The sequence below is a fragment of the Myotis myotis genome, unplaced genomic scaffold (assembly GCF_014108235.1).
Source record: "Myotis myotis isolate mMyoMyo1 unplaced genomic scaffold, mMyoMyo1.p scaffold_m19_p_9, whole genome shotgun sequence".
In the NCBI taxonomy this organism is placed as follows: domain Eukaryota; kingdom Metazoa; phylum Chordata; class Mammalia; order Chiroptera; family Vespertilionidae; genus Myotis; species Myotis myotis.
Window position 1 is genome coordinate 19,695,838 of NW_023416401.1, and position 23,715 is coordinate 19,719,552.

The following is a 23,715-nucleotide window of genomic DNA, read 5'->3' on the forward strand; positions in this document are numbered from 1 at the left end:
AGGTGAATGTGCTGCTCTCAATGGGGAGTGGAGCAGAAGGCCCCCCTTCCGCCCGAGCCTCCCCCCTTAACTACAGGCTGGGACACGCAAAAAGCAGGCCACACCCCTCAAAGCCCCCAACGGGGGGGAAAAAAGAGTCACTAACTGAAACCTCAGCAAATAACCCAAAGAGCTGGAATCAGCTACCCGATTAATGAAATGTAAATCGTGGTTGGTGTCCTGCCACAGGGAGGCGCAGTCACCAAATGTTCACCAAAGCAACAAGTACACCCCAAATCCGGTTGCCAGCACCACGACCTGCCACTGAACCTGAACCTGAGGACCAGCCTTGCTCGGGGCTCCAGGAAGCCCCTCAAAGGTCTCTAGCAAGAGGGTCAGTCCTACCCTGCGGGGCGGGGCAGGGCGGGGCGAGGCGGGGGCGCCCGCCTTGCAGTAATGCGCTGGGAACCGCCGCAGGGCCGGCTCGGGGTGGATTTCACACTTACCCAGCCTGTTCCACCTTTCTGAACTCAAAGGCACCCCGACCTCGTGTCCGATTTCCAGGCTCGCCTTGTACCCAGTGCTCAAAGTTTACAGTTTGCTCATTCTTCCAGCCCCGTAGCGAGCTGGGGGGCAGAGGCGTTGTTCAAAAATGAGAAAAAGAAGGTTTCGAAAATAAAAGCTGCCTGTGAGCTATCTCAGCGGACAGGAACGCAGCTTTGGGGCGGGGGACCCTGTCCAGCGGCCTCAGCCTCGGTCTCCCAGGCGCCCTGACCGCCCACGCGGCGCTCCCCTGCCCGGGGAGCATCCGACAGCCGCGGCCACTGGCCATTCCTGCGTTTTGCAGCCCCGCTTCCAGCTGGACCTTTAGAGTCGGCAGCCTCGACGGCAGAACCCTGAGCCCTGTTCGCGGAGGGTGGGGACCGGTGGAAAGGGTCTAGGTTGGCCCGATACCCCTGTAAAGTCTAAGGAGCAAGAGCAGCAAGAAGTCCCGGGGCTGCAGATGGGACCTCAGGGAGCCGTGTCCACGCAGCAGACGCGTGGGCACGTCCCTCCAAACCTTTCCATTCAAAATGCGCCCCAAACTAGGCAACGCGCTGCCACCTGGAGCAGAAAACTCCTTAGAAGCCGCGTCCCCCCCCCCCGCCCCTCCCCCCCCCCGCCCGCCCGCCCAGCGCAGGTGCCCCGCGGCCTCACCTGCCAGGCGCCCGAACTCTCGCGCCCGCAGCTCCCGCAGGCCGCGCGGGCCGTGGCCGTAGCCGTAGGCGAGGGGCTGCGCGCTCGCCTCCCGGAATAGCTCGAAGGCCAGCAGCTCGGCCCCCGGCTGCGCCGCCCCGTCGGCCATGGCTCAGGCCTGCCCGCCGCGCTGTGCCGGCGGCCGGGCCGGGGAGAGCCCACCCACGAGGACTCCGCCCGTCGCGCCCGGGCCGCGCCTCCACGCCTCCGCCCCGCACTGGCCCCGGGTCCCGGCGATGGGCGGCGCGTCTGGGGCGGGCCGGGCTGGCCTGCGCCGCGCTGACTCACGAAGTTTCACTTCTTTCCTGCCTTTCCCCACCTGGGGCCGGGGAGAGAGTGCCCGTTTCTGTTGTCGCTTAGAAGAGCGTCCCCACAGAGCACGGAGCTGCCCGGACCCGGAGTACTAAGTTCTCCTTGTCTGCACCACGGGGAGGCCGGCGAAAGCAGCAGCAGATTGCATTTTCTGCTCGGCATCCTCGCAACCCTCCCCGCGGACTGCCCCGGGTCCGAGCTCCTCACGGCTCCGGGGACCGTCGCTCCCCGCGGCGCGATCCGGTGTGCGGGCCAGGGCGTTTGCAGGGACTTCCCGGGTGGCGCTCCCCGGAGGAGCGTGTGCTCGCCGTTCTGAGAATGCGGCTGAGCAAAGGCAGGCGGGGGTAAGATTGGAGATGCACGAGGTTGGTAAATCAAGTCCGAACCCGGTAGCCAGGAGGAGACCTGGATGAGAGCGCCTGTCCCTTTCCGCCCTCGCGCCTATGTCCGGAGCGGAGCGGCTGGTCCCGGGACACGATTGCGGCAATTGTGGGGCCGGGCTCGGGGCGGGCGTTCAGCTGCCCGAAATAGGGCCCAGGTGTGAAGTAGGGGGCCTATCGGGGAGTGGAGTGAAAGGGGACCAAGTCCTGGGGGCCCTGGTGAGGTGCACGGTGTGGAACCACGTGGGGGGAGCGGGGCAACGTGCTGGGGTCCTAAGTAAGGGGTTCAGATGTGGGTAGGGCCGGGGAACCGGATGTGGGGGCCCAGGAGTGGACCACTGACTCTGGAAACACCGCGGTGGGACAAGATGGGGAGGGTGCCCATGTCCAGAACAAACGGTGTGCGCTGCCTGGATAAAAGCGCAGAGATGCCCTGGCCGGTGCCGCTCAGGTGGGTCAGAAGGGTCGCCGGCACCCTTCCCAGTCAAGGCATGTACCCGGGTTGCGGGTTCCATTCCCGGTTGGGGTCCGTGTGATGCCCATGCCACCCTTTTCTGATACCTCCTGGTGATACTTCCAGCAAGAGCTTTGGGTTCTGATGCCAGCTTGGCCCCTATCCACTGCACTTCCTCCTGTAGTAAATGACTTCCGGCAACGATAAGAAAAGCTGTTATGGAGCTGTCCCTGTGCACCAGGAACGGCACTCTTACCTGTACTACTGATTCAGCAATTAAATAAGCAGGTAAATGAGAAAGAATAACTTGCTCGATGGCACACAGAAGAAAATGCAGAGTGGCGGGGGGAGCTCCTCCCAGCAGCATCACTGTGCGGTGGAGGAAGAAGGTGGGGCAGGTTTGGGGGCAGGGTTCAAAAGGCTTTAAGCCAGGCTAAGGGCCTGGAATTTTATTCTAAAGATTTTTAAGCAAGATGATTTGGCAGAACTGTCTAATGCAGCGGTTCTCAACCTGTGGGTCGCGACCCCTTTGGGGGTCGAACGACCCTTTCACAGGGGTTGCCTAAGACCATCGGAAAACACATATATAATTACATATTGTTGCCCTAACCACTTTGGCTCAGTGGATAGAGCATCGGCCTATGGACTGAAGGGTCCCAGGTTCGATTCCGGTCAAGGGCATGTACCTTGGTTGCGGGGACAGCCCCAGTAGGGGGTGTGCAGGAGGCAGCTCATTGATGTTTCTCTCTCATCAATGTTTCTAACTCTCTATCCCTCTCCCTTCCTCTCTGTAAAAAATCAATAAAATATATATATTTAATTACATAGTTTTTGTGATTAATCACTATGCTTTAATTATGTTCAATTTGTAACATTGAAATTGGGGGTCACCAAAACATGAGGAACTGTATTAAAGGGTCGCGGCATTATGAAGGTTGAGAACCACTGGTCTAATGGCAATGACCAGGGTGGACGGGGTGGGGAGAAGTGGGTGCAGGGAAACCAGCTACAACTTCTGGCAACTGTCCAGCCTTGAATCACTGAAGATGAAACAGGCTTTGTCAGGGGCCTTCACTCAGCATTCCTTGGGTAGCTGCTTCCGCTAGGAACACAGCACGTGCTGGGAAGACAGCAGTCCACAAGGTAGCCTCTGGGCCTGAGGAGGACATGAAGGAGATGGGCGGGCAGTCAGATCACCCTTCCAAGCTGCAGAGTGCTGGAGAAGGGCCTTCAGCAAAGGTGGAGCTGAAGCCGTGAAAGCCTCCCCACTGGGGACCCCAGAGGGTCCTGGAAAAGGAGGTGAGGGAGGGAGGGCAGCACTCATGTGCAAAGGCCTGGAGGTAGAAAAGGCTCAGAAAATCCCAGAAGCAGGAAGTCCAATGAAGCTGAAGCACAGACTGTGGTTGTGTGGGGATGAGGCGTGAGGATGAGCAGTGAGTCAGACTGCAGTGCAGGAAGACACCAGGAGTCCTGCAGATCAGCACTGTGTCTGACCCCCTGGCAGCACTGAGCAGGGGCATGGGTGTGGGAGGATACAGGAGGCACTGTCCTGCAGAGACTGGGCACAAGTCCTGGTTAGGAGCAATGAGGGCCTGAACAGAGGCCCAGAGGGTGCAGAAGTGATGGAATTCAGAGACAAAGGGGGATGGAGGGAAGACTGGCTCAGGGTGACTGGGTGGATGCAGGGAGCAAGGGCTCAGGCATAGACAGACAATGTGAAACTCAGTCTAGGATGTCTAAGTGCAGATTTGGGCCCAGAGCACTGTCTGGGGCTGGAGACACAACTTATGGGAGGGGTCATCGCAGGAGCTGGGGAGTGTTCAGGGAGAGGGCAGAGCCCTGGGGATAGCGACTTTTAAGGCGTCCTGGCCTCTAGCCACTGGTTGGTGAGAAGGTACGAGGTGGGAGGAGCCACAGGAAAGTGCCTTGGCAGCAACTAAGACTGAAGTTAGGTGGTATGAGGTGTTATTTCGATGGGGGAAGGAAGTCTATTATAATTGCCAAGTCTCGCATGGTGAGGAATGGTAGAGGTTTTCCCACTGGCTTACACCCCCAGGCCTCGTGACCATGGAGGTAGCTGGGGGCCGCAATTATGATGGATCAAGTTTCCTACCAAGTAATTGGGATGGGGTGGGGTGGTGGGGGGGGGGGGCGGGTCAGAGGAGGCTGATTTGGCTTGGATAATGAAATTAATCTAGTACTTCCTGCTAGAGTGACATGCATATACCTCCCTCTCAGTGAGAACCTGTTTACTGGGTACTGGGTACCTGAGGAACCAGAAGCGGCCTGCACAGCCAGAATCAGTGAGAGGAAGCAACAGAGCAGGTTTCTCCCCAGAGCCTGCAGAGTCCAAGCTCTGGTGCACTGACTGGCGAGCAGTGGAGAGAAAGATCGGAAGCCCAGGAAACTCCTCCCAAATGACTGGAGGCCTTCCTGTGGATAGAAGCTAAAAGGGGGCACGGAACCATGACATGGTTGGGAACAAGGCTCCATTATATCTAAGACCATCATGTTCAAAACAACAAAACCCCACCCCTAGGAGGCAGACCGCAGGAGAGGGGTGGACCCGGAACAGAGATCTTCCTGAGGCTGCTTTTCTGGGGATTGGTGCCTCCCTGTGTTCTTCAGGGAAGGCCACCCCACTTCCTGGTCCCTTTTGGGTTGACTCCCTCCTGCTCTTTGCCCTCTAGCTCTTTATGCCACCAAGATAGGAAAAGGATCTGACAATACCCTGTTTACTGACTGGTGGACTACACTGGACAATGCTTCCTCCGCCAGCCAGCCATCAATGTTGTCAAACCTACCCTTGAATTCGCCAAATATTTGACAAGGCACCGTGCTAGATGCTGTGGAGAACAAGAAAGCAAATCCGATGCCCAAGGGTTTAGGCTTTAGTGGGCTTGGATAGTGGGCTTTCGTGGGGTGCCTGCCCGATTTTGCTTTGGAAAAACATCCAATGTAGAGCTGCCATGTGGCCCTAATGGAACCCACCCTGCCTCCAGCTCCACAACAGTCATCTCATGATTCTTGCTACATCAGATCTGTGGTTTTCTCCTGCCCACTATGATTAGTTCAGGATGCTCAGGTTGTAAAAAAGTGGGTAGAAGGCAGTGCATTCCTCTTAGACAACCCAGGATTTTCTATGATGTGTAGGATTTCCAATTTTAAAGAGAAGGATTCTGCCCTTTTATTTCACTCCTAAGTTTGCCATCTCCCTCTAATTCCCACATCTTCCCTTTGGAATCAATAACTAGCTTCCCTGAGGCTACTGGGAAGACAGTGATTTGGCCCCTTGCTGTCCAGGGTAAGCATGTACTTGGAAGAGCTTAGTCACCTCTCCCGTGTCTAGGAAAGCTATATAGGTTAGGAGACCACAACTGCTTAGGCTGGCACTTGGCGTCAACCTGAACTTTGTGCTGTGCACCAAGCCATGAAATGAGATAGCGGGACAACAGGGAAGGGCAGGCTGGAGATTCTGAAATAGTCCTCGGCTTCTCCAGAGCAAACTTCCAAGACTACCTTTTTGTTTTCACATTTCAAATGACTACCACAAGTTCAAAGGGTGCTCCTTCGGCAGATTACAGCCTGTGTGTGTAAAATTACAACACAGGCTGCCCCCATGTGCAGCAAGTCCTCTGAATGCTTACTGAACTGATTGCCCAGAGCAGTGGTCGCCAACTGGTGGTTCGTGAGGTCCGAAAGGTTGGCAACTGCTGACACAGAGGATTACTGAGGAAGATGCTTCAGGACAACTTAGGAAAACTGTCTACAAACTCAACTAACAAAACAATAACCAGCCATGGATTCAGTTCTCCAAGACTAGGCCTGCTCTCAGGACAACTTCGGGGGTTGAATTCTATGCTGGAAAGGGCTCCGAAGGACTGAATCTGCTGTGAACTCCAGCATGCATGGGATCTGAACAACTCCCCGAGTGCCAGTGGGGTGAGAGGCTCAGCTCCTTCAGCTGATAAGCAGGGAAACAGCAGTTCAGGGAGTCCTGCCTTCTGAGGGTGGGAAGCTCAGATGCTCACTACACATGCACACACACACACACACACACACACACGAGAAATAAGTAAATATAGACCCAATTGTCTAGAACTGCAAATATGGGTACCCACTGAGCACTTGAAAAGTGGCTAGTCAGAACTGAGATGAGCCCTAAGTGTAAGATTCACTTTATACTGTACAAAATATAATCAATAATCTTTTATATTGATATGTTGAAATGATACTATTTTGGATACATTGGGTTAAATGTGTCATTAAAATAAATTTTACCTGCCCTAGATGGTTTGGCTCAGTGGACAGAGTGTCAGCCAGAGGTCTTGAATGGTTGCAGGTTCAATTCCAGTCAAGGGCATGTACCTTAGTTGCAGGCTAGATCCCTGGCCCAGGTCGGTGTGTGTACAGGAGGCAACCAATAGATATCTCTCTCTCACATCGATGTTTCTCTGATGTTTTTATCTGTGTCTCTCTCCTTCCCTTCCACTCTCTCTCAAAATCAATGGAAAAATATTTTAATGCTAGAGGCCCGGTGCAGGAATTCATGCACTGATGGGGTCCCTCAGCCTGGCCTGCACCTTCTCGCAATCTGGGAACCCTAAGGGGATGTCAGACAGCCTGCAAAGATGGGACAGCCTGCGAAGATGGGACCAAAATCCGCAGTCCGACATCCCCCGAGGGATGTAGTAGTGTACGAAGTGGTAGGCGGCTGGGGAGGAGCCTGTGCTGCTCCACACATCCCGGCCCCATTGCGCCTGCCGCCGCTGCTCAGTAAGCTCACTGAGCAGCACTCCCGCTGTGGGAGTGCACTGACCACCAGGGGGTAGTTCCTGCATTGATCATCTGCCCCCTGGTGGTCAGTGCGTGTCATAAAAACTGGTTGACAGGTCATTCACTCGCACCCGGCCCACCACCTCCAGCTCGCACCCGGCTCGCAGGCTATGATTAAATACTCGTGGGTTGATTGATTACTCCCGGGGTGTGATTAAGTAATTAAGCTGAGGAGCCACTTGGAGCCGCCAGGTGCCCACCCTTGAGGTTTTCGCAGAACCAGCTGGGCCAGATCCTCCACTCCTCCCCAGGGTTGAAGCTGGCAGCCTGGGCTCCTCGCAGGCCCCCCACGGCCAGGCCCCCCCGCCCCCTCCGTCCTGCCAGGCTCTGTGGCTTCCATGACCCGGGCACAGCACCGGCCCTGCCTCGCCTGAGCTCAATCCCTGTTGGCTGTGACACCATTGCCCCATTTTGCTTCCATTAAAAATGTCTGTGTATTTCCAGAAGAAAAAAAACAACATAAAGGGGAGAGAATAAAAGGGAAGTTATTGTATAAAATCAAAGTTGTAGTCAGTGTAAAATGGACTTTTATATCTAGATGAAGTTTTATATAAGCTCCAGTAACCACACAGCAAAAAACCTACAATAGATTCACAAGAGAGGAGAAGATGCAAGGAAGAAAGAATTCTACCCAGAGTCTCAGAGGGTGGTGGCCCTTCTGATACCTTGATATAGGACTGTGATGCAATAAATTTCTGTTCTCTTAAAAAAAAATTTTTTTAATATTCCCTTCAAAATATCCAATGGAATAAAATATCCTTGATTCCATGTTCCAAGAGGATCAGGGCAAACCTCCACTCTCGCCTGAGTCTTCCTACTCCCTCTTTTTTTTAAACCCTCATCCAAGGATATTTTTTCCATTGATTTTTAGACAGAGTGGAAGGGAGGGGAGGAAGAAGGGGGGGGGGGGGGAGAAACATCTACATGAAATAGACACATTGACTGGTCACCTCCTGCCCCATGCGCCCCTACCAGAGCTGAGGAACCTGCAACCAAGGTACGTGCCTTTGACCGGGAATCAAACCCAAGACCCTTTGTGCACAGGCCAAGGCTTTAACCACTGAGTAACACTGGCCAGGGATCATAACCCCTCTTAACATCTCTCACCCCAACTTCCAATTCCTATGCCCACCTCCCAAACCTCAGCTGGCTCACCCAACATTCTGTTTCTCTCACCTTCTTCCCTTTGCTCCCACTACTCACTCTTCCTGGGGACGTCCTTTACTCTCATGACTCATTTGTGATTTCACATAAAATCAAATGATTCAGAACTTGACTTTTTAGCCCCTTCATCTATCAGATTAAATGTTCAGATATTCTGCTTTAAGTCAAACCCTAAAAGAAGAACCCATCTACTTTTAAACAAAGAAAGAAATGGCTGGCTACACTTCAAACTCCCAATGGCCTGCCAAATTCCTAGAATGGTTGGTGTGTACTGGGAAAAAGGGGTCAAGACCACACTTTGTGTGGTCTATTTACAAAAACTGTTTTTAAAAAAACTGAGTAATCTAGCTTTAATCTCTTTTTTATTTTCTATGTCCTCCCTCTGAAGAAGATAATTAATGATATGTCCCAAATAGGGGCATATAAAAAGAGAAAGGCAAGTTCAGTCATGAAGAAAGAACAGAGTTCTTATCTGAAACATGGATGCAGGTCTGAATCCCGGAAGGAATGGGCAAGGTCCTGAGGGTGTCTGTATATAAAACAATTTTGAATAGAGTCTGAAGCTTTCATCAGATTTCAAAAGGTCTGTGATACAAATTAATATACTCCTATAGGACTTACAAATGAAACTCAATGAAATTATGAAGACAGATTATCCATTTACATGATTTAAAAATGTTAAGACACTAATGATTATATGCTTGTAGTTATTAAGTCCATTACAGTGCACCTCTGTTTACTTTGTATATCTTCACAGTATGATCTTCACCACAACTTGCAAAATGTAACCACTCAGGGCCTTCTGCTTCATTCTCCTCAGTTTTTCCATTACAATTCTTCCAGCATAATTTTTTGATAGCAAGTGTATGGCTTTGGCTAAAACAAAGACAGAGAAAGCATTAAATCAATGTATTCTATGACTAAAAAATATTTTACTGGGTGCTTACCTACATGTAATTTAACTAGTATACTCCTACTATTAATATTAACATAAATGAAGTCAAAACCTGAAAATCACAATGTACAGGTTTTAAAATACCATCACTAATTTTTTAGTCATTTTATTCTAACCTTGAAAACATCTTTTACTTAATGACTAATCAAGGATACCACCAAAAGAGCAAGAAATAGATAATGACTTTCCGTCAAATTTTGTTTTAATGATCAGTGAAATTCATGACATGGCTATTAAGATCAGCCTTTCAGATAACTTTACTGAATGTGTTTCTTTAAGAATTCCAGCTTTGCAACATATTCTAGATTATTTTATTCTTCTGACACCCCTATGACATGGATGGACTCTCACTAACATATCTACTGCTGGGTAAGGAAGGGCAGTAAATGATTTAATAAACTGCCCAGTGAAAGAACCTTGGTCTTTAATGTGATCTTCAAGTGCATGACCTTGAGCAAGACGCTCATATTAATGCCCATCCCCACTCCCAAGGCAGACAGACCTACAATGCTCTCAAACGTAGATTATTAATAAATCTCTATGAAAATATAATATTCTCTGTAAGTTTAACCTGCAAATTAGGCATCCAAATCAAGAAGAAATAAAGTAGAAGGCTTATATTTTAAGGCAGTAAACATGAAAATGACAGAGCACACCAATTAGACTTTCAAATACCAAGAGTCCTTGTCACCTGTTCACTCTCAAGTTCCAAGGTAGGACTACAGGTTAATCTTGAAGTCTGAGACATTTAAAATCAGCACACCAGAAGCTATGCCACCATATGACTGAGCCTTTGCGAGTGGCCCCTCTGGGAGGTCACACACATCTCCACAGTGCTGCTGTGCCTCAATGCTTCCTGAAATCCTTCTAAAAGAACTGCTTCCAGTTTCATATCATACAGGCTATGACTTGAGTACAATCAGTGACAGCTCATCTTTGCGTGAGGATGGATTTAATTACTGAAAACAGTTAAGTCATTTGGAGATTAGCTTTAAATGTGTAATCTGTAAAGATAATATGCAAACAAGTAATTTGGTTAAGTGAATTCTTAAAAATAGAGTTAACAAACATCAATTTCAAGAGATAAACCACACAACACAGGGTTACCACTTAGTGGCAAGCACTACAAATACAGATCTGTGTCCCTCTCCATGCAAACATGGCGTAAAATGTGCCACTAAAGATTTCATGATTTCTATCTAGTCTGATGGAAGCAAAAAATAGAAAGAAAATACCTCTGGCTTGTTTCCACACAGGGGGCCCAGTCATTTACTTCTGGAACTTGGTTAGTCTTTTTCCAGGTGTATAAACAAATCCTTCCACACTCTAACCCTACTGCAACCACGTATCTGTTTTTGAGGGAGGGAAGGAAGGCAGTTACTAATTTAGCAAGAATTTCTGTTATCTCCACCATCCCTCCTCAGTGTAGCTCCTCTATGTTCCCAACCACCCCACATCTACGAAGGTCTGTTTAAAACCACCAGCCCAGAAGATGGGGCCCTGCTGTACTGTGCCCTCAAGGGGTCTCCTCTCCACCGAGGGTGCCCACAGTTTTACCTCTGTCCTCCACTGGCAAAACCCAAGAACCAACGTTTCCCTGGCCAGCTGCAGGGGCCCCCATTCTGCTGAAGACACTGATTACACAGAAAGTACCACAGTCCTGAATTTGGTGAAATAAGAACCTTTGAGCCACACTCCCAACTTCCCTTTCACCACTTTGAATATCAGCAAGTTCTACCAATTTAAAAATTCTTATGAGAAACAAACATTACGAAAAAAATATCAGCTCAGAAGCTAAGAGCCCATGAGTGTAGGAGGGCTACATACTGAAACCAAGTGATCTTCTTCTTTTTTTTAAAATATTTTATAGATTTTTTGCAGAGAGGAAGGGAGAGGGATAGAGAGTTAGAAACATCGATGAGAGAGAAACATCGATCAGCTGCCTCCTGCACACCCCCTACTGGGGATGTTGCTGGCAACCAAGGTACATGCCCTTGACTGGAATCGAACCTGGGACCTTTCAGTCCGCAGACCAATGCTCTATCCACTGAGCCAAACCGATTAGGGCCCAAGTGATCTTCTTAAAGAAAACATACAAGGAAGCCCTGGCAGAGACTAACCGTTGGGACAGGTTAAGCACCGGGCAGACGCTGACGGCTGTCACAGACCCACCCACGTCCAGGACGGAGGAGCAGGGGCCGATGCTGTGCTCGATGGCATCATCGCTGGAGTCGCACTCACCCCAGACAACCACCTAACACAAACACATCAGACTCTGTAAAGCATTCTCTTTGCAAGGTTTCCAGCAATGCATCAGAAAGTTTCAATGACATTGATATGCAAAATAGCTGCTCTGGCAGTCAAAAAAATTCAGCATTTATATGTGTGTTCCAGAACTGAGGAGCACTTTAAGCACCACAGAGAAGCCACAGCGTAGCAGACACAAGTTGCTGAGACCTCAATTACCTACATGTGCCACCCAAAGATGGACTGTCCCTGCCAGGGGGTCGTCTGGCATGCTCTTCACACTCAGGAGTTCTGATCCAGCGAGATTCAACTGATCATGTCCTCACTGAGGGGCTCAGGCACTTGCCCAAGAAGTTACCACAAAATGTATAGAGACCAATCAAGTCCCTGGCTCTTCCTCTACATCACCCACCGCTCAGGGCATCAGCTGTGGGGTAACCTTGAGGATAACCTACATAAGACATAAGGTTTCCCTGGAAGCTTACACCTGAAGGGGGTGTGATTGGTCAAAAAGAAGTGGGAGAGAGAAGTAAAGCGGATAATAAGTGTAAAATGCAGGACCAAAGCAAGATTACAGGTAGAAGGCTCTGCCCCAGCAAGTGGAAGAGCATTTCTGAGCATGTGCAGTGGATGATTCCTTGTCTGTTTCAGCCCTGGCGTATCCCTGAGAGCCACAGCTTGGCCATCTGCGACTGGGCGTGACTGTGGAGGGCAGGACAGCCCTGCTTCCTGGGCAGCTAGCAGAGCACAGGAAATAAATGCCAGGGAAGAATTAAATAGGAGTGAACAGAAGTGAAGGTCTGAGAGAAAGCGTTTCAGGGGTTGACATGTCAGCATCTCACTGCCCACTCTGGCCCTGAACTTCAGTAATTTGTACCATGACTAGGACTGGCGAGGGCAGGGAGAGGAAACACTCCCTGGTCTGCAAGCACCGCAGGAAAAGGAATTCAAGAGTACGAAACAGAGGAAAGACCAGGAGCCAGGTGAACATGCCCCAGAGAACAAGGGCGAGGGTCCTGGTCAAGAACCCATTGCTAGCTAGCTTACTTTGGTTTCTAGAAATGTTGGGACACACACACACACACACACACACACACACACACACACACACACACCACTCTCACCACTGAATGAAAAGGTAATAGTCATTTGTTATAGAAAACATTTCATTCATAAAAACATGAAAAAGAAAAGTAGAAACTTTTTCCCCATATGCCCCTTGCCCTGCTCCTGCTCTCCTACTTTCTTAGTTTTGATCCACTTCATTTATTACTTTTCTCCCACAGGGGCCACCTGATACAGGCCGTGTCAGAAAGGTCTTCTCATATTTGAGATTTCAGAGAAAAGTACTATATAGTATTTAACAAGAAAATACTTTTTTATATATGTATATGAAAAACACACAGGGAGTATATAAATCGGTTTTTAAAAGTTGTATCAGAAAGTCAGGATTATGTGGTTTCTATCCAAGCATACCTGTAACAATATTAATTTACATTTGAAAACTATTAAGTTAAAAAAAATTACCTTTTTGTCTCGGCTTCCAGTGAAGAAAAACTTGCTGTCAGGACTCCAATCACAAGACCAAATAATTCTACTGTGCACAGCAGTGACTTTGTTGGTGAAGGCAAAGAGACTGAAAATTGGGTCTGAAAGAAACACACATGCACTACTCACAAAGCAGAGAATGCTGGTATTTTGCCTGTTAAAAAGCTATGTTTAAGTGCCATGTACATCATGCAATTTAGTATTCAATTTCCAAATGCTGACTTTTGCAACAGATGACAGCTAGGCAGCTGACCCCTCACCAGAAGGCTATGGGAATACTGTTACTTTTCTAGTAGGGAATGAGTTATATTGACTAGTTGCTCTCTAGTGACTGATGACAAATGTTTTCCAGGCACTTAGCTAAACGTCCAGTTTATGCCTATGGAAGAAGCCTGAAGCAATTCAACCTTATTCAGGAAGTAGCCAGATTTGCATATTAAGCTATGGAAAAAAGATTAATGCACCCTTAAGTGATTATTTAAAAACCCAAACTTAAAATAAATATTTTCCCTTGTAGGATTTAAATGTAAGCTAACGTCTAGTCCTTATATGGACTAAACCTAAAACATGTAACTGCTTATGAGGAGGAAAGAAGGTATCTATTAAAACATAATCCATAAAGATACAGAAAATTAATGGATATGTTACTGGTATCACTTTAACTTTTTAAAAAGTAAAGGTTGCATGTTAGAAGTCACTAGTTATTTGCAGGAGCAACCAGTCTTTTCTCACACGTACTGCTGAGTCTGTGTCACAGTCCCTGATAGTCTCTAAAAGACAAGAAACTAAGGGGCTAGAACTATCACAAGATCAAACTGCATGCAGACTGCGTCAATGGAAAAATTTAAAGTAGGAGTAAACAACAGACATTTAAACACTCTCAAGATTTTACCCAAAGAAACTGAGGAAAGAGGAATGGCCACTGCTGAAAGCACACAAGCTTTTATTTCTTTTCTTTTTTTTTTCAATTTATGTCAGGCTCAGTAGAGAATGCAGGTAGATGTGTTAACATCTTGCTCAGGGGGCCATGTTATCCACAGATTGAAGCCTAAAACACCCTTCCCAGTGATCAGTGACAGGAGTGGGTAAGAAAGAGTAAAGATAATGGTCCTTCTAAGTTCCTGTAAGTTTCATATTTAACTGTATCTTCATTATTCCTATCCCATAAATCCCTAGCTTGGACTATGCCATCCATTTGGTTTTATGTTGGCATTCTATAACCATCTGCAAAATTTAATAAACTAAATTTTCTCCATACAGATTTTTGTTTCCTTCACTGAGATGTCTGAACACATGCCATCCTGACTACATAATCACAAGGAAGTCAACCCAAAGGCCACCTGCATTTAATTTTTTCAAGGAAGGTCGAGTCTGCTTCAGTTATTACAGAATTTTGAAAGACTGCACAACAGTGAGACTCTGCCTTTCACCGGTTATTATTTTTTCTTTTCTTCAACCAACAGATGCTCAAGGTGGACAAAATGGATAGAACTGTCTTCCTACTCATCTTCCCAATCAGAAACTGTTTTTACCTAAGTCAGGTGAGAATGTGTCCTGCCTTCGCCATAGTGACCAGGTCCGATCTCTGGAAACAGCTAGTAAGAACTTGTCATTAGGTGAGAAGGCCATCTGTGTGACAGTCAGGCTGTGGAAAATCAGATTCTGCACCTGTTTCCAAGATGAGGTGTTCCAAAGAATGATGGCTGCATGCTCTTTCTTAGCTGCCTGTAGGACAGAGATGAAACATACTTTAAAGACATTCACTTCTAGTGAACATGAAGTAACAGGGATCACATTTACTCTCTTGTGTGAAAAATTAAAAATTCAGACAAAGTAAATGAAAACGATGGCACTCCAAAACCCAGCTATCTGGAAACATGAAACACTCATCCCTGAGAGACAAAAATGAATGGGGGGCGGGGGGGGGGGGGGGGGGGGGAGACACATCATCAAACTCCACGACAACTTCAAGCAGTTAAACACAGGTTTAACTAGAATCCCCAAAAAGCGTAAGAAGAAAAGATACTTAAAACAGTAAACCTACAGATCCAAGAAGTTCAAGAAAACCCAAGCACAAGAAAACTATAGCAACAATAATTGAACTGTTTAAAGCCAGCAATAAATATGAAATTGCAGCTGGGGGAAGAAGGGGGAGAGCCACTACTGAGGAACAAAGACAAATTATAGTGGACTTGTGAAAAACAACGCAAGTCAGAAGAAAATGGAGCATCATTTTAATATACAAAAGAAAAACCAACAATTCTTTAGCCATCATAAATAACATTCAAAAATGAAGAAATCTACTTTTTTCAAACAAAACCTAAAAAAATAAAATTCATGACTAGCAGAATTGCATTACAAAGAATGTTAAAGAATATCATTTAGGCATAAGGCAAATGATATCCGATGGGAATTTTTTTATTATTTAAATCTCTATAAAAAAGAGAACCAAGATGGCGGCATAGGTTAACGCCGGAGTTTGCTGCTTTGAACAACTACTTCAAAAGTGAAACCAAAAAACGGAAGGGACATCACCCAGAACCACAGGAACGCTGGCTGAGTGGAAGTCCTACAACTAGGAGGAAAGAGAAACGCATACGGACACTCAGAGGAGGCGCAGTGCTGAAGTCAAATTCTGAGGTTCGGAGTGCGCGGAGCGGGCTGGCGGCGGAGGGCGCGGTTGGCGTTTTCAATCGGGAGGGAGTCGCAGAATCTGAGCTCCAGATCCGGGCGAGTCTTTAGGGACCCAGACTCAAACGGGAGAAGCGGGACTGTCCGGCTTCGGTCAGAGCGAGTGCAGCTTTCTCTCCGAGCTTTGCAGCGGGTGCTGGGACTCGGAGAGGCAGAGCCCCTGGGGACAGGACTGAGAGCCGCCATAACTGCTCTCTCCGGCCCACCCTGTTGATCCTGTGCGACCCGCCCCGCCCAAGCCCTGCACACAGGCATTTGCCGGATAGCCTCAGGCAAAGGCCAGATTAGCACCTCCCTAGAGGACAGAAGTTCTCTCACTGCTGACACAGCTGATTCTCATAGCCACTTGGCCTGGAGGTCAAACCCTCCCTGGAATTAGCTACAACAATCAAGATTTAACTATAAGACTGGGAACAAAGACCACTAGGGGGTGCACCAAGGAAGCATAAGAAAATGCGGAGACAAAGAAACAGGACAAAATTGTCAATGGAAGATATAGAGTTCAGAACCACACTTTTAAGGTCTCTCAAGAACTGTTTAGAAGCCGCCGATAAACTTAATGAGATCTACAAGAAAACTAATGAGACCCTCGATCTTATATTGGGGAACCAACTAGAAATTAAGCATACACGGACTGAAATAACGAATATTATACAGACTCCCGACAGCAGACCAGAGGAGCGCAAGAATCAAGTCAATGATTTGAAATGCGAGGAAGCAAAAAACACCCAACCGGAAAAGCAAAATGAAAAAAGAATCCAAAAATGCGAGGATAGTGTAAGGAGCCTCTGGGACAGCTTCAAGCGTACCAACATCAGAATTATAGGGGTGCCAGAAGATGAGAGAGACCAAGATATTGAAAACCTATTTGAAGAAATAATGACAGAAAACTTCCCCCACCTGGTGAAAGAAATGGACTTACAGGTCCAAGAAGCACGGAGAACCCCAAACAAAAGGAATCCAAAGAGGACCACACCAAGACACATCATCATTAAAATGCCAAGAGCAAAAGACAAAGAGAGAATCTTAAAAGCAGCAAGAGAAAGAAACTCAGTTACCTACAAGGGAATACCCATACGACTGTCAGCTGATTTCTCAACAGAAACTTTGCAGGCCAGAAGGGAATGGCAAGAAATATTCAAAGTGATGAATACCAAGAACCTACAACCAAGATTACTTTATCCAGCAAAGCTATCATTCAGAATTGAAGGTCAGATAAAGAGCTTCACAGATAAGGAAAAGCTAAAGGAGTTCATCACCACCAAACCAGGATTATATGAAATGCTAAAAGGTATCCTTTAAGAAGAGGAAGAGGAAGAAAAAGGTAAAGATACAAATTATGAACAACAAATATGCATCTATCAACAAGTGAATCTAAGAATCAAGTGAATAAATAATCTGATGAACAGAATGAACTGGTGATTATAATAGAATCAGGGACATAGAAAGGGAATGGACTGACTATTCTTGGGGGGAAAGGGGTGTGGGAGATGCGGGAAGAGACTGGACAAAAATCGTGCACCTATGGATGAGGACAGTGGGTGGGGAGTGAGGGTGGAGGGTGGGGCGGGAACTGGGGGGAGGGGAGTTATGGGGGAAAAAAAAAGGAACAAATGTAATAATCTGAACAATAAAGATTTAATTAAAAAAAAAAAAGAAAAGAAAATAGATCAAAAAAAATAAATAAATAAATCTCTATAAAAGATAACTGGTCAAAACAAAAATAACAATATGTTATGGAATTTCTGTGAATAAGTACAATGTACAATGACAATACCACAAAGTAGGGGAAAACAAAAGTATACTTCTGTAAAGTTCTTAAGTAGTACATAAAACAATGCAATATTACTTCAAGGTAATGTGGTAAGTTAAAGACGTATACTGTAAAATGTATAACCAATAAAATAACAAAGCAAAAAGTTATATCTACTAACCAAACAGAAGAAATAAAGTAAAATCATAAAAAGTATCAATTAGGAGAGAAACCAAGATGGCGGCATAGGTTAATGCCGGAGATTGCTGCCTCGAACAACCACTTCAGAGATAGAACTAAAGGACAGAACGGACATCATCCAGAACCACAGGAAGGCTGGCTGAGTGGAAATTCTACAACTAGGAGGAAAGAGAATATCATACCCAGACTCAGAGGAGGCGCAGTGCTGTAGTGAAATACTCAGGTGTGGAGTGCGCGCGCGGAGCGGGCTGGCGGCGGAGGGCACGGTTGTTGTTTTCAATCGGGAGGGAGTTTCAGACTCTGAGCTCCAGATCTGGGCGAGTCTCTGGGGACCCAGACTCAAACGGGAGAAGCGGGACTGTCTGGCTTCGGTCGGAACTCGAAGGCAGCTTTCTCTCCGAGGTTTGCAGCGGTTGCTGGGACTCTGAGAGGCAGAGCCCCTAGGGACGGAACTGAGAGCAGCCATAACTGCTCGCTCCGCCCACCCTGTAGATCCCCGGGGACCTGCCCCGCCCAAGCCCTGCACAGAGCCATTTGCCAGATAGCCTCAGGCAAAGGCTAGATTAGCACCGCCCTAGAGATCCAGCACAGAAGCTCTCCCATTGCAGACACAGCTGACTCTCATAGCCAGTTAGCCTGGAAGTCATATCACCCCTGGTATTACCAACAACAATCAAGGCTTAACTACAAGACTGCGCACAAAGACCACTAGGGAGTGCACCAAGAAAAGATAAAAAAATGCGGAGACAAAGAAACAGGACGCAAATGTCAGAAATGGAAGATATAGAGCTCAAAACCACACTTTTAAGGTCTCTCAAGAACTGTCTAGAAGCTGCTGATAAACTTAGTAAGGCCCATGAAAAGACTGGTGAGACCGCCGATAAATGTAGTGAGATCCTCAAGAAATCTAATGAGACCCTCGATGTTGTGATAAAGAACCAACTAGAAATTAAGCATACACTGATTGAAATAAAGAATATTATACAGACACCCAACAGTAGACCAGAGGAGCGCAAGAATCAAGGCAAAGATTCGAAACGCGAAGAAGCAAAAAACACCCAACTGGAAAAACAAAATGAAAAAAGAATCCGAAAATACGAAGATAGTGTAAGGAGCCTCTGGGACAGCTTCAAGCTTACCAACATCAGAATTATAGGGGTGACAGAAGATGACAGGGACCAAGATATTGAAAACCTATTTGAAGAAATAATGACAGAAAACTTCCCCCACCTGGTGAAAGAAATAGACTTACAGGTCCAGGAAGCGCAGAGAACCCCAAACAAAAGGAATCCAAAGAGGACCACACCAAGACACATCATAATTAAAATGCCAAGAGCAAAAGACAAAGAGAGAATCCTAAAAGCAGCAAGAGAAAGAAACCCAGTTACCTACAAGGGAATACCCATACGACTGTCAGCTGATTTCTCAACAGAAACTTTGCAGGCCAGAAGGGAATGGCAAGAAATATTCAAAGTGATGAATACCAAGAACCTACAACCAAGATTACTTTATCCAGCAAAGCTATCATTCAGAATTGAAGGTCAGATAAAGAGCTTCACAGATAAGGAAAAGCTAAAGGAGTTCATCACCACCAAACCAGGATTATATGAAATGCTGAAAGGTATCCTTTAAGAAGAGGAAGAGCAAGAAAAAGGTAAAGATACAAATTATGAACAACAAATATGCATCTATCAACAAGTGAATCTAAGAATCAAGTGAATAAATAATCTGGTGATCATAATAGAATCAGGGACATAGAAAGGGAATGGACTGACTATTCTTGGGGGGGAAAGGGGTGTGGGAGATGCAGAAAGAGACTGGACAAAAATCGTGCACCTATGGAAGAGGACAGTGGGTGGGGAGTGAGGGCGGAGGGTGGGGCGGGAACTGGGAGGAGGGGAATTATGGGGGGGAAAAAAGAGGAACAAATGTAATAATCTGAACAATAAAGATTTAATTAAAAAAAAAAAGTATCAATTAATCCAATGTAACTAAAATGGAACAAGAAACAGATGGATCAAGTAGAAAACAAATAGTAAGATGACAGATTTAAGTCCAACCATATAAATTATGACATTAAATGTAAATGATCTAATAAAATCCCTATTAAAATGAGATTATCAAGATGAGGAAAAAAAGCAAGACTCAACTATATGCTGCCCCCAAAAAACCCACTTGAAATAAAATAGGTAGCTTAAAAGTAAAATGATAGAAAAGATATATAATTCAAGCACAATTCAAAAGAAAGCTAGATTGACAATATGAATAGCAAAGTAGATTTCAGAGCATAATATATAACCAGAAATTAAAGAGAGCCAATTAATCAAAAAAATCTAGCAATCAAAATGTTTTTACAACAGTTTCAAAATACATAAAGTAAAAACTGACTGAATTGAAATGATTAAAAGACAAGTGCACAATTATAGTCAGAGATCTCAAAATGCCATTCTCAATAAAACTGAAAGGATAAATACTTGAACAATACTATCAACCAATCTGACCTAGTTCATATTTTCAGAACACTCTACCTAACAGAAATAGAATCCATTCTTTCCAAAATGAAAACGGAAACTTACCAAGATTAAAGTTTAAGATTTAAATCATATTTGTTCTCTGACCACAATGAAATGAAATTAGAAATCATCAACGGAGAGATAACTGGGAAAAGCTCAGCATATGGAAACTAAATACTACATTTCAAAATAAACTATAGGTCAAAGATGAAATCAAAGGAATATTAGAAAGTATTTTTAATTGAATGAAAATGAAAACACAACACATTAAAATTTGCGGAATGACTCAAAAACAATGCTTAGAGGAAAATTTATAGCACTAAACGTGTGTTAAAAAACACAACCCAATATGGAAAAAATTGGTAAGTTAGACTTCACCAAATCATACAACTTCTGCTCTGTGAAAAACACTCTTAGGAAAATGAAAAGACACTGGGAATAATTATCTACGACTGACAGTGCCCAAAGGTAAAGACAAATTAGCTGCTCAGTAGCAGCACAACTATCCCTGCTACTAAGCCGCATTCTTCCCACAGGCCCCTGTAACAGAAGTACTGCTAGGACCACCTTCACAGAGGGGGCAAGCAAGGGGGTGGAGCAGGAGGGCACAGCAATCTCTTAGGATGCCTCTCAATACCAACCAGTGGCAAGAAGCCACAGCAAAGGCAGGGACAGTGGGCCATCCAGATGGGCAGCTCTCATCATCATGCTTAAAACAAGTAAATACATTTTAGAAAAGTTAAGAGGAATGTGTGGGTGTGAGACCCTTCAGACAATCCTCCATAAACATTATTTCACTCCACAGCACGTGGATAGATTACGAACAGTGAGTTCAAGATCGGACGGTCTCCCAGGCAAATGTCTGGAGTGCACTATTCTGCAGCTACAAGCGGGGGCTAGCTGAGCAGGCCACCACCCAGCCTCACCGGGACTCGGGCGGAGGAGCTCCACTCCCTTAGGTCCCTTCTAAGAGTGTCCTCGAGAAACCATCAGAGGGAGTGCCCTCCCTCTAGTTTCACCTTCTCATTCCCATATCTCTGGGATTCAGATTATTTTTAATTAAATCTTTATTGTTCAGATTATTACATTTGTTCCTCTTTTTTTTCCCCCCATAACTCCCCTCCTCCCAGTTCCCGCCCCACCCTCCGCCCTCAATCCCCACCCACTGTCCTCATCCAAAGGTGCACGATTTTTGTCCAGTCTCTTCCCGCATCTCCCACACCCCTTTCCCCCCAAGAATAGTCAGTCCATTCCCTTTCTACGTCCCTGATTCTATTATAATCACCAGTTCATTCTGTTCATCAGATTATTTATTCACTTGATTCTTAGATTCACTTGTTGATAGATGCATATTTGTTGTTCATAATTTGTATCTTTACCTTTTTCTTCCTCTTCCTCTTCTTAAAGGATACCTTTCAGCATTTCATATAATCCTGGTTTGGTGGTGATGAACTCCTTTAGCTTTTCCTTATCTGTGAAGCTCTTTATCTGACCTTCAATTCTGAATGATAGCTTTGCTGGATAAAGTAATCTTGGTTGTAGGTTCTTGGCATTCATCACTTTGAATATTTCTTGCCACTCTCTTCTGGCCTGCATGGTTTCTGTTGAGAAATCAGCTGACAGTCGTATGTGTATTCCCTTGTAGGTAACTGAGTTTCTTTCTCTTGCTGTTTTTAAGATTCTCTCTTTATCTTTTGCTCTTGGCATTTTAATTATGATGTGTCTTGGTGTGGTCCTCTTTGGATTCCTTTTGTTTGGGGTTCTCCGCGCTTCTTGGACCTGTAAGTCCATTTCTTTCACCAGGTGGGGGAAGTTTTCTGTCATTATTTCTTCAAATAGGTTTTCAATATCTTGCTCTCTCTCATCTTCTGGCACCCCTATAATTCTGATGTTGGTACGCTTAAAGCTGTCCCAGAGGCTCCTTACACTATCCTCGCATTTTTGGATTCTTTTTTCATTTTGCTTTTCCGGTTGGGTGTTTTTTGCTTCCTCGCATTTCAAATCATTGACTTGGCCGAAACCGGTTTGGCTCAGTGGATAGAGCGTCGGCCTGCGGACTGAAAGGTCCCAGGTTCAATTCCGGTCAAGGGCATGTACCTGGGTTGCGGGCATATCCCCAGTAGGAGATGTGCAGGAGGCAGCTGATCGATGTTTCTCTCTCATCGATGTTTCTAACTCTCTATCTCTCTCCCTTCCTCTCTGTAAAAAACCAAAAAAATATAATAAAAAAAAAAAAATAACCAAAAAAAAAAAAAAAATCATTGACTTGATTCTTGCGCTCCTCTGGTCTGCTGTCGGGAGTCTGTATAATATTCGTTATTTCAGTCCGTGTATGCTTAATTTCTAGTTGGTTCCCCAATATAAGATCGAGGGTCTCATTAGTTTTCTTGTAGATCTCATTAAGTTTATCGGCGGCTTCTAAACAGTTCTTGAGAGACCTTAAAAGTGTGGTTCTGAACTCTATATCTTCCATTGACAATTTTGTCCTGTTTCTTTGTCTCCGCATTTTCTTATGCTTCCTTGGTGCACCCCCTAGTGGTCTTTGTTCCCAGTCTTATAGTTAAATCTTGATTGTTGTAGCTAATTCCAGGGAGGGTTTGACCTCCAGGCCAAGTGGCTATGAGAATCAGCTGTGTCAGCAGTGAGAGAACTTCTGTCCTCTAGGGAGGTGCTAATCTGGCCTTTGCCTGAGGCTATCCGGCAAATGCCTGTGTGCAGGGCTTGGGCGGGGCGGGTCGCACAGGATCAACAGGGTGGGCCGGAGAGAGCAGTTATGGCGGCTCTCAGTCCTATCCCCAGGGGCTCTGCCTCTCCGAGTCCCAGCACCCGCTGCAAAGCTCAGAGAGAAAGCTGCACTCGCTCTGACCGAAGCCAGACAGTCCCGCTTCTCCCGTTTGAGTCTGGGTCCCTAAAGACTCGCCCGGATCTGGAGCTCAGAGTCTGCGACTCCCTCCCGATTGAAAACGCCAACCGCGCCCTCCGCCGCCAGCCCGCTCCGCGCACTCCGCACCTCAGAATTTGACTTCAGCACTGCGCCTCCTCTGAGTGTCCGTATGCGTTTCTCTTTCCTCCCAGTTGTAGGACTTCCACTCAGCCAGCGTTCCTGTGGTTCTGGGTGATGTCCCTTCCGTTTTTTGGTTTCACTTTTGAAGTAGTTGTTCAAAGCAGCAAACTCCGGCGTTAACCTATGCCGCCATCTTGGTTCTCCCCAGATTATTTTTAATGTATCATATTTTTAGGTCTCATATTAAGATACTAATTTTTGAGTAGGGACATAAATCAGTTCAAATCAAGTATTTAGGAATAAAAATGGGCAGCTGAAACAGACTTGCAAGCTTTTGATGAAACAGAAAGAAAAAGAGGCTGAGAGAGCAAGATTTAGAGAGAGCAGGCACCAGGGGCCATTCACAGTGTTCTGACTAAAATACTACCAATCTAACGACTCA

The 23,715-nt window shown here is 46.2% G+C and overlaps 2 protein-coding genes across 11 annotated transcripts in view; both read right to left on the bottom strand.

Annotated features, from left to right (window-relative positions):
- Positions 1-1,893, bottom strand: part of MOCOS (molybdenum cofactor sulfurase) — a 41,366-nt gene extending 39,473 nt beyond the window's left edge. Inside the window, exon 1 of one of the 2 annotated variants that reach the window (XM_036322060.1) lies at positions 1,177-1,826. In XM_036322060.1, coding sequence (XP_036177953.1) covers positions 1,177-1,324 — 148 coding nt within the window. In that variant the 5' untranslated portion in view covers positions 1,325-1,826. Of the gene's footprint in view, positions 1-1,176 lie in introns of both variants that reach the window. The other variant, XM_036322059.1, reaches the window with a different exon arrangement.
- Positions 1,894-8,704: 6,811 nt separating this feature from the next.
- ELP2 (elongator acetyltransferase complex subunit 2) overlaps positions 8,705-23,715 on the bottom strand; it is a 42,711-nt gene continuing 27,700 nt past the window's right edge. For 6 of the 9 annotated variants that reach the window (XM_036321325.1, XM_036321323.1, XM_036321324.1 and 3 more), the window contains 5 exons: positions 14,644-14,836; positions 13,091-13,212; positions 11,437-11,570; positions 10,552-10,665; positions 8,705-9,237 (listed from right to left, as the gene is read on the bottom strand). In XM_036321325.1, coding sequence (XP_036177218.1) covers positions 9,081-9,237; positions 10,552-10,665; positions 11,437-11,570; positions 13,091-13,212; positions 14,644-14,836 — 720 coding nt within the window. In that variant the 3' untranslated portion in view covers positions 8,705-9,080. Of the gene's footprint in view, positions 9,238-10,007; positions 10,321-10,551; positions 10,666-11,436; positions 11,571-13,090; positions 13,213-14,643; positions 14,837-23,715 lie in introns of all 9 variants that reach the window. The other 3 variants (XR_004969830.1, XR_004969832.1, XR_004969831.1) reach the window with 3 other exon arrangements.